At 60.3% G+C, this 17,927-nt stretch overlaps 2 protein-coding genes across 3 annotated transcripts; both read left to right on the top strand.

Moving 5' to 3' along the window:
* The first annotated feature begins 2,448 nt into the window (after positions 1-2,448).
* On the top strand, positions 2,449-8,900 carry MAZ (MYC associated zinc finger protein). Its single transcript, XM_038763026.1, is given in 7 exon segments — positions 2,449-2,486; positions 5,046-5,132; positions 5,263-5,399; positions 5,401-6,111; positions 6,482-6,545; positions 6,809-6,980; positions 8,629-8,900. Coding segments are annotated over 7 exon segments (1,425 nt in total). The 5' UTR covers positions 2,449-2,450; the 3' UTR covers positions 8,847-8,900.
* Positions 8,901-9,341: 441 nt separating this feature from the next.
* On the top strand, positions 9,342-16,362 carry PRRT2 (proline rich transmembrane protein 2). Of its 2 annotated transcripts, none has more exons than XM_038763028.1 (4): positions 9,342-9,362; positions 13,089-14,168; positions 14,952-15,084; positions 15,286-16,362. In XM_038763028.1, exons 2-4 carry the CDS (start codon positions 13,125-13,127, stop codon positions 15,294-15,296), a joined length of 1,188 nt encoding a protein of 395 aa, XP_038618956.1. In that variant the 5' UTR covers positions 9,342-9,362; positions 13,089-13,124; the 3' UTR covers positions 15,297-16,362. The 2 variants fall into 2 exon arrangements, with proteins under 2 accessions (XP_038618956.1, XP_038618955.1); XM_038763027.1 differs by lacking the exon at positions 9,342-9,362 and adding an exon at positions 11,587-11,658.
* The last annotated feature ends 1,565 nt before the right edge of the window (positions 16,363-17,927 follow it).

The raw sequence follows: 17,927 nt of genomic DNA, 5'->3' as shown, positions 1-17,927 counted from the left end.
TGCACACAGTAAGCTCCCAATCAATACGACTGAATGAATAAATACGATTGAATGAATGAATGAATGAATGAATGAATGAATGAATGAACCCGCTGTTGGGTAGGGACCCTCTCTAGATGTTGCCAACTTGGACTTCCCAAGCGCTTAGTCCAGTGCTCGGCACACAGTCAGTGCTCAATAAATACGACTGAATGAATAAATACGATTGAATGAGTGAATGAATGAATGAGCCCGCTGTTGGGTAGGGACCGTCTCTAGATGTTGCCAACTTGGACTTCCTAAGCGCTTAGTCCAGTGCTCTGCTCACAGTAAGTGCTCAATCAATACGACTGAATGAATAAATACGATTGAATGAATGAATGAATGAGCCCGCTGTTGGGTAGGGACCGTCTCTAGATGTTGCCAACTTGGGCTTCCCAAGCGCTTAGTGCAGTGCTCTGCACACAGTAAGCGCTCAATAAATACGACTGAATGAATAAATACGATTGATTGAATGAATGAATGAATGAGCCCGCTGTTGGGTAGGGACCGGCTCTAGATGTTGCCAACTTGGACTCCCCAAGCGCTTAGTCCAGTGCTCTGCACACAGTGAGCGCCCAATCAATATGACTGAATGAATAAATACAATTGAATGAATGAATGAGCCCGCTGTTGGGTAGGGACCGGCTCTAGATGTTGCCAACTTGGACTCCCCAAGCGCTTAGTCCAGTGCTCTGCACACAGTGAGCGCTCAATCAATACGACTGAATGAATAAATACGATTGAATGAATGAATGAATGAGCCCGCTGTTGGGTAGGGACCGTCTCCAGATGTTGCCAACTTGGGCTTCCCAAGCGCTTAGTGCAGTGCTCTGCACACAGTAAGCGCTCAATAAATACGACTGAATGAATAAATACGATTGATTGAATGAATGAATGAATGAGCCCGCTGTCGGGTAGGGACCGGCTCTAGATGTTGCCAACTTGGGCTTCCCAAGCGCTTAGTCCAGTGCTCTGCACACAGTGAGCGCCCAATCAATATGACTGAATGAATAAATACGATTGAATGAATGAATGAATGAATGAATGAATGAGCCCGCTGGTGGGTAGGGCCCGTCTCTAGATGTTGCCCACTTGGACTTCCCAAGCGCTTAGTACAGTGCTCTGCGCACAGTAAGCGCTCAATCAATACGACTGAATGAATAAATACAATTGAATGAATGAATGAATGAATGAATGAGCCCGCTGGTGGGTAGGGACCGTCTCTAGATGTTGCCCACTTGGACTTCCCAAGCGCTTAGTCCAGTGCTCTGCACACAGTAAGCGCTCAATCAGTACGATTGAATGAATAAATACGATTGAATGAATGAATGAATGAGCCCGCTATTGGGTAGGGACCGTCTCCAGATGTTGCCAACTTGGGCTTCCCAAGCGCTTAGTCCAGTGCTCTGCACACAGTCAGCGCTCAATAAATACGATACACAGTGAGCACTCAATCAATACGACTGAATGAATAAATACAATTGAATGAGCGCTCAGTACGTCTGAATGAATAAATCCAATTGAATGAATGAATGAATGAGCCCGCTGTTGGATAGGGACCGTCTCTAGATGTTGCCAACTTGGGCTTCCCAAGCGCTTAGTCCAGTGCTCTGCACACAGTCAGCGCTCAATCAATACGATTGACTGATCGAATGAACGAATGAATGAGCCCGCTGTTGGATAGGGCCCGTCTTTATAGGTTGCCGACTTGTCCTTCCCAAGCGCTTAGCCCAGTGCTCTTCGCACAGTAAGCGCTCAATAAATACGATTGAATGAATAAATACGATTGACTGAATGAATGAGGGGGGAAACGAGGCGAGGGGGACCCTCCTAAGGAGTCGCCTCAGGCGGCGGGTGGGGGGGGACGGGGACGGCGGCCGCCAGGGGCCAAACAACGCGGCGGCGACCGTTAGGCCGGCGCTCGCGCGCGCGCGCGCCGCCCCCGCCCCTCCCCCCCGGCGCGCGCGCGCGCGCACACACACGCTCGCGCGCGCCCCCCCCCCACCCGCCCGACCACGCCTGGCGCGCGTGCGCGCGGAATAACGGCCGCCGGCGCGCGGGGAGTGGGGGAGGGGGCGGGTGGGGGGGGGGGTTGCCCACCACCTGCGCCCGCGCCGGCCAATCAGCGGCCGCCTCGGGGGTCTCGCGCTAACGGCGCCTTCGACAGCTGGGCGCGCGCGCGCGCGCGCGCCCCCTCCCCCCCGCGCTCCCCCCCCCCCGCCCGAGACGCCGTGTGTGTGTGTGTGTGTGTGTGTGTGTGTCCCCGTGCTCGCGCCCCCCTCCCGCCCCGCGCGCAGTGTGCGCTCCCTCCCTCCCCTCCCCTCCCCCCCTCGGCCCATCCTCCTCCTCCTCCTCCTCCTCCCCTCCCGCCCCGGGGTGAGCGCGCGAGCCGCCTCCCTCCCTCCCCTCCCTCCCTCCCTCCCTCCGCCATGGATCCCGGCAACTGGAGCAGCTTCATCTTCCAGGTAACAATCCCCTCCCCCACCCCTTTTCCTCCCCCCCCTCCCTTCCGTTCCCTATCTCCCCCCCCCCCGCCTTCCCGCGCGCCCGGTGCGCGCGCAGCTTCCCCCCCCTCCCGCGCGCCCGGTGCGCGCGCAGCTTCCCCCCCCCCGCCCGCGCGCCAGGCGCAGGGAAGGCGCGCGCGCGCCCCCCTCCCCCCACCTGAGGGGATCCCCCCTCCCCCCCCCCAGGGGGCGTTGCCTTCCCTTCATCCACTTAACCCCTTTGGAGGGGCCGGGCCTCAGTTTCCCCCAGGGTGCCCCCAGTGAAGGGGAAGCCCTCCCTCGCACAAAGAGGCGGTATGATGACCCCCCCCCTTCCCCAAATCCCACTTCCTTCCTGGACATCTCTGCCTGGCCGGCTTTCCCTTCCTTTGTACACAGGAGCACGTTGCCCCCCCCCCCTCCAGTCAGTTTGGAATTCGTTTTTCCCATCCACCGCCTCACCAAGGGATGTGCTTTTCCACCCTAAGGGGGGACTGAAGCAGTTTCCCCCCCCCCCCTCCAGTCAGTTTGGAATTCGTTTTTCCCATCCACCGCCTCACCAAGGGATGTGCTTTTCCACCCTTTGGGGGGACTGAAGCAGGTCCTCCCCCCCCACCCTCCAGGCAGTTTGGAATTCGTTTTTCCCATCCACCGCCTCACCAAGGGATGTGCTTTTCCACCCTAAGGGGGGACTGAAGCAGTTTCCCCCCCACCCTCCAGTCAGTTTGGAATTCGTTTTTCCCATCCACCGCCTCACCAAGGGATGTGCTTTTCCACCCTTTGGGGGGACTGAAGCAGGTCCTCCCCCCCCACCCTCCAGGCAGTTTGGAATTCGTTTTTTCCCATCCACCGCCTCACCAAGGGATGTGCTTTTCCACCCTAAGGGGGGACTGAAGCAGTTTCCCCCCCACCCTCCAGTCAGTTTGGAATTCGTTTTTCCCATCCACCGCCTCACCAAGGGATGTGCTTTTCCACCCTAAGGGGGGACGGAAGCAGTATCCCCCCCACCCTCCAGTCCGTTTGAAGTTCGTTTTTCCCATCCATCACCTCACCAAGGGATGTGCTTTTCCCCCTGCCCCCCACCTCCAGTCAGGTTGGAATTCGTTTTTCCCATCCACCGCCTCACCAAGGGATGTGCTTTTCCACCCTAAGGGGGGACTGAAGCAGTTTCCCCCCCACCCTCCAGGCAGTTTGGAATTCGTTTTTCCCATCCACCGCCTCACCAAGGGATGTGCTTTTCCCCCCTAAGGGGGGACTGAAGCAGTTTCCCCCCAGTCCGTTTGAAGTTCGTTTTTCCCATCCATCGCCTCACCAAGGGATGTGCTCCCCCCCCCCCCAGTCAGTTTGGAATTCGTTTTTCCCATCCACCACCTCACCAAGGGATGTGCTTTTCCACCCTTTGGGGGGACTGAAGCAGTTCCACCCCCCCCCCCCCCTCCAGTCAGTTTGGAATTCGTTTTTCCCATCCACCGCCTCACCAAGGGATGTGCTTTTCCGCCCTTTGGGGGGACTGAAGCAGTTCCACCCCCCACCCCCCCACCTCCAGTCAGTTTGGAATTCGTTTTTCCCATCCACCGCCTCACCAAGGGATGTGCTTTTCCACCCTAAGGGGGGACTGAAGCAGTTTCCCCCCCACCCTCCAGTCAGTTTGGAATTCGTTTTTCCCATCCACTGCCTCACCAAGGGATGTGCTTTTCCACCCTTTGGGGGGACTGAAGCAGGTCCTCCCCCCCCCCCCCCACCCTCCAGTCAGTTTGGAATTCGTTTTTCCCATCCACCGCCTCACCAAGGGATGTGCTTTTCCACCCTTTGCGGGGACTGAAGCAGTTCCACCCCCCCCCCCCCCACCTCCAGTCAGTTTGGAATTCGTTTTTCCCATCCACCGCCTCACCAAGGGATGTGCTTTTCCGCCCTTTGGGGGGACTGAAGCAGGTCCTCCCCTGCCCCCCCCCCACCCTCCAGTGAGTTTGGAATTCGTTTTTCCCATCCACCGCCTCACCAAGGGATGTGCTTTTCCACCCTTCGGGGGGACTGAAGCAGTTTCCCCCCCAGAGAAAGAAGTCCCACCTGCCCCCCACTGGATCCGCCCTTGGCTCCCCCTCACCCCCAGGGAAAGGAGTCCCCACCGGATCCACTCTTGGTTTACTTGTCCTCCCCTCCTTTCCCCCCCCAACCCAGTCAGTTTGGAATTCATTTTTCCCAACCACCACCTCACCAAGGGATGTGCTTTTCCACCCTTCGGGGGGACTGAAGCCGTTTTCCCCACCCAGAGAAGGGAATCCCCGTCCCCCCACCACCAGAATAAGGAGTCCCCGCCGGATCCGCTCTTGGTTTCCTTGTCACTTTAAAAATTCCTTTTTTTTAAACACCAGCTCTCTCTCCCCCAAGGAGCGATGCTGCGCTTGGTCCCCGCCGTAGGGGTCTTCACCCCGCCGCTCCCCTCCACTCGCGGCCGGGGGCTAGGTCCCCTCTTCCGTCCCGTCTTCTTGGAACGGGTCACCCGCGGCTACGGGCCTAACGGGCTCTTCTCCCCCCCCTCAGGGACACGCCCAGAACCCCCTGCAGGTTGGGGCCGAGCTCCAGTCGCGGTTCTTCGCCTCCCAAGGCTGCAACCAGAGTCCGTTCCAGGTGAGTGGCCGGGCCGGTAGCCCCAGCTCGGGGGACGCCGTAGGGAGAGTCGTCCCCGGACTCGGGCGCGGGCGACGGAGACCCCCGTCCCGCCCCGTCACGCCGCCCCTGTCCCGTCTTTCCTCGCCAGGCCACGCCGGCCCCCCCTCCGGCCCCCCAGCCGCCGTCGGCCGAGGCCCTCCAGGTCGACCTGCTCCCCGTGCTCGCGGCGGCCCAGGAGTCGGCCGCCGCCGCCGCCGCTGCCGCCGCCGCCGCCGCCACCGCGGCCCCCCCCCTCGGCCTCCGCAGCCTCCACGGTAGACACAGCGGCCTTGAAGCAGCCCCCCGCGCCCCCTCCTCCGCCGCCCACAGCTTCGGCCCCGGCTTCCGAGGCGGCCCCTCCGGCCTCCGCGGCCACGGTCTCCGCCGCCACCGCGGCCTCCGCCCCGCCCTCCGCCGCTGCCGTCGCCCCCGTGGCCTCCACCTTAGAAAAGAAGTCGAAGAGCAAGGGGCCGTACATCTGCGCCCTGTGCGCCAAGGAGTTCAAGAACGGCTATAACCTGCGGCGGCACGAGGCCATCCACACGGGGGCCAAGGCGGGGCGGGCCACCCCGGGCACCATGAAAATGCCCACCATGGTGCCCCTGAGCCTACTGAGTGTGTCGGCGGCGCTAGGCGGGGCGGGCGGGGGCGGAGGGGATGGGGGAGCAGGAGGCGGCGGGGCGGGGGTGGGCGGCGGCGGCGGCGGCGTGGTGACCACCACGGCCTCGGGGAAGCGGATCCGGAAGAACCACGCGTGCGAGATGTGCGGCAAGGCCTTCCGCGACGTCTACCACCTGAACCGGCACAAGCTGTCGCACTCGGACGAGAAGCCGTACCAGTGCCCTGTCTGCCAGCAGCGCTTCAAGCGCAAGGACCGCATGAGCTACCACGTGCGCTCGCATGACGGGGCCGTTCACAAGCCTTACAACTGCTCCCATTGTGGCAAGAGCTTCTCTCGGTGTGCACGGGGGCCGTACACACGAGGGAAGGGAGGGAGGGACGGTCGGAAGGAGGGACGGACGGACGGACGGACGGACGGAGGGATTCGCCAAAGGGGCCGGGCTGGCGGGGTTGGCTAGGATCCGGGGAGCGGGACCTCATCCCGAGGATGGCACAGGCCTGGAATAGAGGGGTCGCTTCAAGCGCGGCGGGGAGGGGACGGGCCTTGCATGACGGGAGGGGCTCCAGGGGAGAGCGCGACTGTTTATGAGAAGAAATCCCGGGGTCGCTTAGGGGCTGTAGGAGGCTGGCAGGGGGAGAGGAGGGATGGAATCTCCCTCAGTGAAAGGGTCGAGACCCTCACTAACCTCACTGCCACATTCCCCCAGGCCGGACCACCTCAACAGCCACGTCAGACAGGTGCACTCCACAGAGCGGCCTTTCAAGTGTGAGGTATGAGGCTCCCGCCCTCTACCCAGAATGAACTTTCCTCATTGCTCCTCCTCCGAATCCCAGTTTCCTCCTACTCCCGTCTATCCCGCCCCCACCCCCCGGCCCTTTCCAAACGACCGCTTATTCCCTTGGCTCTGCTTCCCTCTCCTAGGCCGATTTGAAACCAGGCAGACACTTCCCCGTCCCCCGGGGGCCCTGATCCCTGTAAACTCCTGAGGACTCATTGCCTCCCGTGACTCCTTCTGTGCCCCTTTTCCCCTCAGACGTGCGAGGCGGCGTTTGCTACAAAGGACCGGCTGCGGGCGCACACGGTGCGGCATGAGGAAAAAGTGCCCTGCCACGTGTGCGGCAAGATGCTGAGCGCGGCCTACATCTCCGACCACATGAAGGTGCATAGCCAAGGACCCCACCACGTCTGCGAGCTCTGCAACAAAGGTACGGGCTGGGAGGGGGCCCGGGGGGAGCCCGGCTCCAGGAGCCTCAGCACGGGCACAGATTCGGCAGGACAGAGAGACACCGGAGCAAAGCCAGCCGGGAGCCGGGAGGGAGGAGGGCCGGCCCGGGAGGGGGGCCCTGCTGTTGTGGAGCTGCAGGGAGGGGGAAAAAGGATGCGGCCGCTTCTGGAGAAAGACAAACAGAGCGGCCCACCGGAATTCCGGAGGTCACCGGGACCTGGAAAGCCGGGGTCCGGGTGGGAAAGGAGTCGGTGTCTGGGACACGGCCGCTTTGGGAAGAAACTTACAAGCTTCCCATGCAAAGCCGGGTCTGGGGGAAGATCCACTCAGGAGAGCCAACGGTTTGCCTAACTGGTTATTATCAGTAATAATAGTAACAGTAATGATAATGTTTAAGCGCTTACTCTGTGCCACACACCGTTCTAAGCACTGAGGTAGATACGTGCTTAATCAGGTGGGACACGGTCCCTGTCCTACATGGGGCTCACGCTCTTAGCCCCATTTTACCGATGAGGTCACCGAGGCACAGAGAATAATAATAATAATGATGATGGTATTTGTTAAGCGCTTTCTATGTGCAAAGCACTGTTCTAAGCGCTGGGGAGGTTACAAGGTGATCCGGTTGCCCCACGGGGGGCTCACGGTTTTAATCATCATCATCATCAATCGTATTTATTGAGCGCTTACTGTGTGCGGAGCACTGTACTAAGCACTTGGGAAGTACAAGTTGGCAACATTAAAGAGACAGTCCTAATCCCCATTTTACAGCTGAGGGAACTGAGGCCCGGAGAGGTGAAGTGACTTGCCCAAGGTCACGCAGCAGACGTGGCAGAGCCGGGATTAGAACCCAGGTCCTTCTGACTCCTGAGCCCGGGCTCTCTCCATTAAGCCACGCTGCTTCTAGTCCTGGTGTTATGAAGGGAGGTGTCTTTCAGTTTGGGGGGGAGGCAGGTGGAGGGGGACACTGACCTCAGAGAACTAGCTCTCAAGGGGATGGCACCAACCAGACTTGCGGGGTCGGAGAGGTGGGGGGCGGGGGGACACTGACGCCTGTAAAATCAACTCTTGCGCGTTGGCTGGAGGATAGAGCCATTATCTGGTAAAGAACACAGCTAGTGAGTAGATTCAGATCCCCGAGTGTCAACCGATGGATGAATGGGATTTATTGCGCGCTCACCGGGTGCACAGCACTGGGCCGAGCGCTTGGGAGAGGACGATCCGACAGAGTGCGTGGGAACCAGCCCCCCGCGGAGCGTCTGGGGGAGGGTGGGGGACACAGCCGTCTCCGGGGAGGGATCCGTCCGGGTAACGGGGAATCCAGCTGCCCCCCCGGGATAGAGACTTGCCCGTTGAGTAGAAGATGGCCCGCGGGGTCTTGGGGTGAGAGAGGAACAGTTGCCCTTGGGGGGACCCGAAGGCCACGGCCGCCTCTGGGAAGGGAGTCACCGCCAGTAGAGCAGCTGCCCCCGGACCCACACCCCGCCCCTCCCCGGGTGGCTGAGAATCAGGCCCTTAGGGCCCCAGGGCGTGGGAAGGGAGCCCCTAGCCAAGGAGAACGCCCCCGTCTCCGGGGTCTCCGCCTGGCTGACCCCCGTCCCTGTCCCCGTCCCGGTCCGCCCCCCCCGTAGGCTTCACCACGGCGGCGTACCTGCGCGTCCACGCGGTGAAGGACCACGGGTGCCCGGCCCCCCGGCCCGACCGGCTTCTCTGCAAGCTCTGCAGTGTGCACTGCAAGACCCCTACCCAGCTGGCTGGCCACATGCAGACCCACCTCGGGGGGACCGCAGCCCCTGCCCCCGGAGACGCCCCCCAGCCACAGCCGCCTCCGCCACAGCCCACCTGCTGAGGGGACCCCCCCCGCACCCACCAGGCAAGGCACGGTGCACGGCTGGTGGGGCATGGGGCCGGCGGCGGGGAGTGGAAGGGGATCCGAGGAGACCCTGGGGGCAGCGCTTAGGAGGCCCAGGAACGTAGGCCGGTAGGGACGATCCCGGGATCAGGGAGGGCGCCGGGGAAAGGAACGACCAAAGAGGGAGGAAAAAGAACCCCCCCTGAAAAATCCAAGGCCGCCGAGCCTCTGGGAAGGGAGCAGGCAACGGCTGTGTCCCGGGGGAGGGAGTGGCAGAGGAGAAGGTGGCTTTTGCATCCCAGGGGGATGGAGATGGAAGGGAAAGGGAGGTCGCTACCATTGGGCCCTGACCGGTCTCCTCCTCCTCCCCGCAGGTACTGGTGAGGTCTGTCCTATGGCGGCGGCGGCGGCGGCGGCAGCGGCGGCGGCATCGGCTCCGGCCACGGCTGTGGGCTCCCTTTCTGGGGCTGAGGGTGTCCCCGTGAGCTCACAGCCACTGCCCTCCCAACCCTGGTGAGCCCCGGGGGAGGGGCGCTGAGGGAAGACCCCCCCCCCCAGTTCCCCCTCTCCTCTCCCCTGTCCCCTATATTCCTCGCACTCCCTCCCCCACCATGAATTGAGGAGCCGCCTGAAGGAAGGAGTGAAGACGACATGATTTCTTAGGGGAATTCATTAGATTTTAAATAATTGTTTCTCTACTCCCCCCCCCCCCCCCCCCATCCCAGCACCCCCCTCCCCTCCCCCCCAAGTATTCCCCTGATTGTTTCAGGGTCTCCTGGACTTTTGGCGGGGGTGGCAAGGAACATACCCAGCTTCCCCAATTCCCTCCCTTTCCCGCCCTCCCCTCCTTTTTCCTCTTACTGTCTGCTGCTCATCCCTGGGGAGTCGGTGCTGATTCGGGAAGGGCTGGGAGACAGGAGGCGAGGGAAAGGAAGGGATGCCGTGAGGGCTCTGCTTTGGGAGAGGGGGATATTTAAAGGGGGGTGGGGGCTGAGCCGGGGCCGGGCGGGGGGGGGAGAGAAAGGGGGGCCGGCAGAGGAGTGGGGTTTTCGCAAGCAGAGTCGGGCCGGGGGCCGCAGCCTTGAATCTGTCACCCTAGATCTTGCCGGACAGGGATCTGGAGAACAAGGGGCTGAGCCCTAAGTGGGGCAGGAAAGGAAGAGCGGAGGGAGAGGGGCTGGAACGGTCGGGCCGCAGAGCCCTGTGGAAAGGTGGAGTGGAAAAGAGAGAGAGAGAGAAAAAAAGAAAAAGAGAAAGTGCGGGAGAAGCAGAACCCGGGGGGGGAGTCACCAGGGAGCTGAGAGATGCTCCCCAGGGGGGAATAAGGCAGCAGTGTTACCCCTTCCCCTCTCTCCCCTCCAATCTCTAGCGCTGTTCTTTTTCTTTTCACCTCATTTTCCGCCAGAGGAAAACGTGGCTCTGGCCACAACATTGTGTCCCTGTGTCCCCTGCATGTTCCCCCACCCCCCCCACCCCCACCCCCTTTGTGGGCCCCATTACAATAAATTTTAAAGAAAAGCAAGAACTGGTGCTCGGTTTGTATCTTCCGCTCCCGTTACCTTCCCCTTACTGTGCGCGGACTGACTTACACACATGCACACGAATGCACCCACTCACCGTGTCGTCCCCGTCCCCCCCCAACCGTCCACTAACTTCAGGTGAGTCCTCCCCCTCATTGCCTCTCCTTGGGGTTGGGTCCCGATCCCGTTCTCCTGATAGGGAGGTTAGGGGTTAGCGGGGTCAGGGCGATGCAGTGCCCGTAGTCAAGTGAGTCCCACTCAGTGGCACTTGAGGATACTAGACGTCCCTCCGGGATTGGAAGAGGGACAGATCAGCTGAAAACCACCCCGCACAAACGGGCCGCCCCCTGACTCCCAGTCTTCGAAGCAGCTGGGAGATTGCTGCCCTAGAGAAGGCGATACTAGCTGGCCACCTGGAGAGAGAGAGAGAGACCGTCTGCCTCTCTCCCTGGGCAGAGCCAGAGTTCCCCTGCCCAACACCCCAGAGACCACAACCGAGTGCCGGCAAACTCATCAAGCTGGAAGAGAGACAGGGCCGAAGGGAAAGCCCAGTTTGGGTTTGGGTGGGAGGAAGAAAAAGCCGCAGTTTTCCGGGCCCCGTTTGTGCCGCTGCCGCAAACTGCCAAACCCCCTCCACCGACACCGTCCCAGATCCCTCCGAATTTGGCCCTCAGCCTTTTCCGGCGCGCTATATCAAGCCGACCTTTACATGAGGGACCCTCCTGTTTGTTTTTTTGGACTCACCCCGGTCCCCCCAAGTCCCTCATTCCCTTCCCATTTCTGTTTCACTCCTTTCCCCGTATTTCTTTCTCCCTTTTACGGATCTCCTCGCTTCTTGGGGGGACTTCTGGTTCCCGCATCTTCAACACCACCGGTGCCGTCCCTCTCCCGGCCCCTCAATTCCTCGCCTGTGCTGGGGTTATTTCTCTCTGTCTTTACCCCTCCTTCCCTCGCCTCTCTCCCCGGCCTGGTCCTTCCCCTCAGACCCCTGGGCTCGGTGGGCGGCGGCTGGAGGAATATTGATGGGGTTGGTATCCTTCGGTGGAAGGTGGGGGGGGGGCGGTTCGGGCCTGTTGCCACGGTAACAGAGCACCCCGGTGCGTGCGGCTCACCGGGTCCAGGAGGGAGGGCTGGGAGAGGGGCGGGGGCGGCGTGAGCAGGGCGAGGGGAGGGGAGAGGAGTGGAGGGGAGGGGGGGGACCCGCTGCCTCACTAGCTCCCGGCTGCTGCAGTGGTGGTGGCGGTGGCAGGAGTGGTCCCCGAGGGCGCCGGGAAGAGGAGGAAAGGGAGGTGAGGAGGGCTGGGAGGATGGGGGGTGATGGGCAGGGATGGGAGAGGAGAGTGGGATGGGGTGCGCGGCCTAAGGGGTGCAGAGGGGCAGGCCGGCCCTTGGGGGTAGGACAGGAAGGGAACGGAAAATGGGGTGCGAGCGAAAGGCGTGCGGGGAATGAGGATGCGGGGAAGCCATGCACGGGAATGCAGAGGACCTGGGGCGGACCGGGATGGGGAAACAGGAGGCCGAGGCCTGGCGGGGCGGGGGGCACTGACCTGCATGGATGCCCGCTTTATCGGAGCTGGAGAATGAGAAAGCCATGGGAGAATGAGAAAGCCATGGGAAAATGGGCTGAGGGGGCAAAGGAGAAGCCGGGTGAACGGCGCCCAGTGAGGCAACGGGCTGGGTTGGGGAGGAGGGAAGAAAACAGGAGGCTGCAGAAGCGGGGCAGAGATCCCCAGCACAGTCATTTGGAGGGGAAGGGAGCTGGGAATTCCCCGAGTCCCAGGGGGGTGGGGGGAAGGAGGTCCCCCACCCGCTCCACACGCAGCAAGAAATCCACAGATGGAGCCCGGGCCCCGGAGGGAAGGGGCCGGCAGGTGGAGGGTGGTGAGGTGGGGGGAGGCGGGAGGGAGGACATGTTGAGGGAGGGAAAGTGGGGAGAGGAAAGGGGAGAGAAGTGTTTTGGGGTGCCTATTTCCGGGCAGGTCGGTCGGTGGGGGTTTTACTGGGTCTTCAGCAATGTGTACTGGGTGTGAATCCCTGCATGTCATCTCCTCTGTATGTGTGCGTTCGGATTTCGGTAGGCATCCTGTACAGCCCGAGTTCGAATAGGTGCCTCTGGAGCCACTCATCCCCGTTAGGGGCCGGAGGGGCCTAAGGGAAAAGGTGAAAGTTGGAAGTGAACTGGAGGCCAGCCTGCTTTCCCTTCCCTGGTCCCCAAGGAGTTATGCCTCCCTGTCACCCCGGAGCCCAGTCTAGCTCCTTCTTCTTTAGAGATTCCTACACTGGGAAATGCCAGCCGGGCAGCGGAAAGGCAGCTGGGGAGAGAGGGGACCCCCAGCCTGGGAACTCCACCATCATCCTCCCCACTCTCACCTGGCTCCTCTCCCCGGGGGGAACGGGGAGGCGATGGTCCCCGTTGGAGCGGTCCAAGCAGACGGCAGGGCAGCCCAGTCTTTCTCGCCCATCCCCAGGCAGGAAGGTGGAAGTAGGCTTCTTCGAGAGCCTTGTAACCCTGGGATTCAGCTGCTGTTCCGTTGTCCTCCCGTCCCGGGAGCCGTCTGCACCTCACCTCACATCCGAAGGCCGTTTCTCCCCTCCCACGGGCCGGCCGCGTTTCAGGCCGCGATTTCGCCTCTCCCGGCAGGTCGTCGAGTCTCGTCGTTTTACTCGGTCGCTGGCTCTTCCCTCCCCCTCGGACCCAATTTTGTCATCTCTTCCCCAGGACTTCCGGCCGCTGCCCCCAACCCACCGTCTCAAGATGGCAGCCAGTGGCACGGAGGGAAAGGAGATGAAGGGGCACGAGGAGGCCGCCACGCCCCAGAAACCAGCGGCTGAACCGGTCACTCCCGCCCCGGGGACTGAGCCTGCAGAGAGCCCAGCTCAGGACGCAGCCGTCCCAGAGGCCACGGGAGCGGGCCCGGACCCCACCGAGCCTTTGGGAACGGGTCCGGAAACCGGGCCGCCCCCGGGAGGAGACACGCAAACCCCGAAGACCCCGCCGAGGGCCACGGACCCGGCCGAGGCCTCGGGCACCACAAGTACGGACTCCAAACCCAAGCCAGATTTGGGTCCGGAGCCGGAGAAAGCAGCGGGAGAGGGCCCAGATTCTGCCCCGGAAAAAGGCGCAGACCTTAAACCGACGCCAGAAGAAGGCCCGGTCCCTAATCCCAGGCCAGGAGCAGGGTCGGCTCCCAGCCCAACGCCGGGAGCTGAAACGGGCGCGGGAGCAGGCCCGAGTGCCACGGCGGCCCCAGGGGCAGGCTCGAGTGCCACAGCATCACCGGGAGCAGCCGCGGGCGCGACAACGACCCCAGGGGCCGACCCAGGAGCCGAGGCCAAGACGGAGCCGCAGCCCGATCCCACGTCAGCCCCCCAGCTAGAATCCCACGTCCCAGCGGGAAGGCCTGCCTCGCCGGCCCCGGAGTCCCTAACAGAGGACCCGGAGGAGAAACAAGAGAATGGGGCGGTTGTCCCGCTGCGGGCCGGCGGGGGGGATGAGGGGCCGGGCCCCCAGCCCCATTCCCCTCCTCCATCCAAGGGAGGCCCTGCCAATGGGGCTCCGCCTCGGGTGCAACAGCTGGTGGAGGAGGAGCGGGGTGGCAAGGGGCACGGCGGGGCCGGTGGGAGGCCAGGCTCTCCCCGGGGCAGCCTGAGTCGCCAACCAAGCTCCCTCCTTGGGGGGCCGGAGGTGGAAGGGGGTGAAGGCATCCCCAAGCCACGTGACTATATCATCATCGCTTTCCTGTCCTGCTTCTGCCCCACCTGGCCCATCAATATTGTTGCCTTCGTGTATGCAATAATGGTGAGAGAGCTTTGGGTCACCGTGTGCCCCCCGCCCTCCCCCCCCGCCACATCCCAGATGGTCCTTTCTACACCTTCACACCTGCCAGGATTTCCCCGGGCCCTGATTATAGCTTCCTGGGATTTGCGTCCGTAACCTCAGCCAACCGCTATCTTTAAGACAGATCCCGTCCCGCAGCATCCCGACGCTCTGTCGCTATTCCGTCAGACCCCAAGGGGCCAGGGTTCAGATTCCTCATCTCCACTAAGCTCCGGTTTTCACCTGCGTTTCTCTCTCTCTCAATTTTTCCCTTTCATTCATTCATTCAATCATATTTATTGAGTGCTTACTGTGTGCAGAGCACTTTCTTTCTCGCCCTCGATCTCCCATCCTCTCTCCCTTTCTTTCTCTCTTTTCATCATCGTCTCTGCTCCAGCTCTCCCAGTTTCTCCCCCTTCAGAGACCCGAGTTGCCCTATTCCTCTCGGGATGAGATTGGCGGGAGATGAGGGGGAAGGGGAGGAAGTTGTGTGGGCTCCATCAGTCCCTCCCTTCCCTGCTGTCACTAACTGGTCCTCTCACCTTCCGTCCTTCCTTCTCTTTTCTCCCTTCGTTGGCCTCGATGACCCCTTGAACTCAATGGCAACTCCCTCACCTCGGGGATGGCGGCCACCTTGGCCTTGGCAACCACGACCCGGGACGCCGACGGTCCACTGGGCCTCGCTGACCGCAACGGGAACCGTCTCGACCCCGGCGACCTGGGCCTCGGGGTACGGTCGCTGACGGTGGCTCTCCGGCCCCTCAGTCCCGAAACAGCCTGCAGCAGGGCGACGTGGACGGCGCCCGACGACTGGGCCGGGTGGCCAAGCTCCTGAGCATCGTGGCGCTGGTCGGCGGGGTCCTCATCATCATCGCCTCCTGCGCCATCAACTTCGGCCGTGAGTCTGGGGGTCCCCGCAGCGGGAAGGGGGGAGAAACCGCGATGGGGGTGAGGTTGGGGGGGGTCCACTGGGGTTAGGTTGAAGGGGTGGCACTAGAGGTCGATTCTGAGCAGGGGAGGAGAGGTGGGGTGGCTGTTAATCGAGGTTGGATATCACTAACTTCCTCTGCCCTCTCTCTGTCTCTGCTCTCTCTAACAGTGTTTAAGTGAGGGGGCTTTACCCGAGCCCCAATACTTTTTTTCCTGTCGGAGCTGCCAAGGAATCAGCCCTCCCCCAGGGGAAGCCCGGTCGGTGGGGCCTCTCACCCCCTGCTCCCACTGGGACCAAAGGAGCCAGAGCAGGGGCCATGTTTACAGCTTCTCCTGTCTTTCCCATCCTGCCCCTCCCCTCTTGCTCCTTTCCCCACCCCCCTCCACTTTCCTTACCGCCCCCCTCCCCCTTTTTCCTTTTCTTTGCATTTCTCCCTTTCCTTCTCCCACCCTCTCTCCCTGCCTTATCCTTCCCCTCAGGGTCACTTTTTTCTCCACTCCCATCTCTCCCCTCCTCGATCCATCTTCCTTCTTGTCTTCCCTCTCCATTCTTTCTTCCCCTGACCTCACACCCTCCATTTTTCCTCTCCCTTCCCTGCTCCTTCAACCTCTCTCCTTTCTCCCGCCCATCTCCTTCTCTTCCCAAGCCCTGCATCCCCTCTCCACCACCTTGTCCAACTTCCATCCCTCCTTTGTTTTTCCTCTCCCGCTCCCTCCCTCTTCCTCCTCATCTTTTCCCTTTCTCCAACAAAGAATACAGTGGTTAATTCAGCAAATAAAAAAAAAAGCACACCGGACTAGGGTCGCGGAGCAGGAAACACAACTTCAGAAGGATCCCCCCTTCCCTTTCTCCCTGGATGGGAGGGGAGGAGGGACTGATGAGGCCTCCCTCAGCTGGACAGCTCCCTAAGACAAGAACCTTTCTGCCTTTCCTTCTCCTACCCAAGGGGTTTTCCTTATTCCGACTGCTCTGAGGTTTCCAGGCAGAGAGAAGGGTTTGGTGATCTATCCAGCCCGGGAGAGGTTGGGGCCAAGGCAGGGTGGGTGGGTGCACGGGGAATATGCAAAAAAAAAAAAATCCCCAATCAATCTTCGACTGTTCCTTCTCTCGACAATTCCCTGGAAGGGGACCAGGGTCTTGTCTCTCCAATCCTCCTCTTTCCCTTTCGCCCCCAAGGCTTTCTTCACCCCCTAGAAAGCCGGGGCCTAGAGACATTTGCATCTGGGGGCATGTTGGGGAGGGAGGGTGGGCCTTAATGTGCTGATGCCAGGGGAGGGATGGGGTGGGGGTGATGCCGACCCTCGGGATTATGCATGGTGGGTCGGGAGGAAGGTTTGATTTCTACACCGGGGGTGGATGGAGGGACTCGGGGCATTAAGAAGGGTGGAAAGCCCTGGCTGCCTGCCCTGACTCTGCTCCCGACGCCCACCCCTTTAGGGAACTTTTAAAAAGTCACGTATTTCTTTTGACGTTTATAGGGAGCGGGATGGTGGGTTGCGATATCTATTTGATTTGTAAGAAAAAAACAAAAAAAAAAAAACCCAAAAAAACAACCGGACCAAATCCTCGGCGGCGGAGTGGCGGGATCAGGACTGCGGCGTCAGGGGGATGGAGTTGAATCATTTATTTTATAAAGACGAGAGAATGGGGTGTTTTTGCTGCACGAGGCGGGAAATGGGGATTTGGGGAGGGAAATATCTAATAGAGGCAGCAGAGTTGTTGTTTTTTGCTAAAAAAATGTAAATAAACCCCTACAAATCTTAAAAACACTAAACTATATAACCTGTCACCCTTTTTGTATGGCGGATATGCTGCATGGAAGCGAACACCAATAAACACACTCTGCATGAGACTCCCACCTCCATCCTCTGTCTTTCTTCCTGGCGGGTTTTTTCCTAGCTCAGCTTGAGGAGAGGGCTTCGTGGCTCAGTGGAAAGAGCCCGGGCTTTGGAGTCAGAAGTCATGGGTTCAAATCCTGGCTGCGCCACTTGCCAGCTGTGTGACTTTGGGCAAGTCACTGAACTTCTCTGTGCCTCAGTTCCCTCACCTGTAAAATGGGGATTAAGACTGTGAGCCCCATGTGGGACAGCCTCATCACCTTGTATTCTCTCCAGCGCTTAGAACAGTGCTTTGCACATAGTAAGTGCTTAATAAATGCTATCATTATTACTATTATCAATGGTTCAAATCCCGGCTCCGCCAATGGTCAGCTGGGTGACTTTGGGCGAGTCACTTCACTTCTCTAGGTCTCAGTTCCCTCATCTGTAAAATGGAGATGAAGACTGTGAGCCCCCCCATGGGACAACCTGATCACCTTGTAACCACCCCAGCGCTTAGAACAGTGCTTGGCACATAATAAGCGCTTAATAAATGCCGTCATTATTATTATTTCCCTCATCTATAAAATGTAGATGAAGACTGTTAGCCCCACATGGGACAACCTGATCACCTTGTAACCCCCCCAGTGCTTAGAACAGTGCTTGGCACATAGTAAGCGCTTAATAAATGCCATCATTACTATTATTATTCTCTGGGCCTCAGTTCCCTCAGCTGTAAAATGGAGATGAAGACTGCGAGCCCCCCCATGGGACAACTTGATTACCCTGTAGCCCCCGCAGCACTTAGAACAGTGCTTTGCACATAGTAAGCGCTTAATAAATGCCATCATTACTATTATTATTCTCTGGGCCTCAGTTCCCTCATCTGCAAAATGGAGATGAAGATTGTGAGCCCCCCCATGGGACAACCTGATCACCTTGTAACCCCCCCCACCAGCGCTTACAACAGAGCTTGGCACATAGTAAGCGCTT

The sequence above is a fragment of the Tachyglossus aculeatus genome, chromosome 21 (genome assembly GCF_015852505.1).
Source record: "Tachyglossus aculeatus isolate mTacAcu1 chromosome 21, mTacAcu1.pri, whole genome shotgun sequence".
NCBI lineage: Eukaryota > Metazoa > Chordata > Mammalia > Monotremata > Tachyglossidae > Tachyglossus > Tachyglossus aculeatus.
This window is presented reverse-complemented; position numbering and strand designations above follow the sequence as displayed.

What these genes read in the sequence shown, in the direction of transcription:
- PRRT2 (XM_038763028.1), top strand. Translation starts at nt 13,125, where the DNA reads ATGGCAGCCAGTGGCACGGAGGGAAAGGAGATGAAGGGGCACGAGGAG. An exon ending in CCTTCGTGTATGCAATAATG is followed by an intron (nt 14,169 to 14,951) that starts GTGAGAGAGCTT and finishes CCGGCCCCTCAG; the next exon opens with TCCCGAAACAGCCTGCAGCA.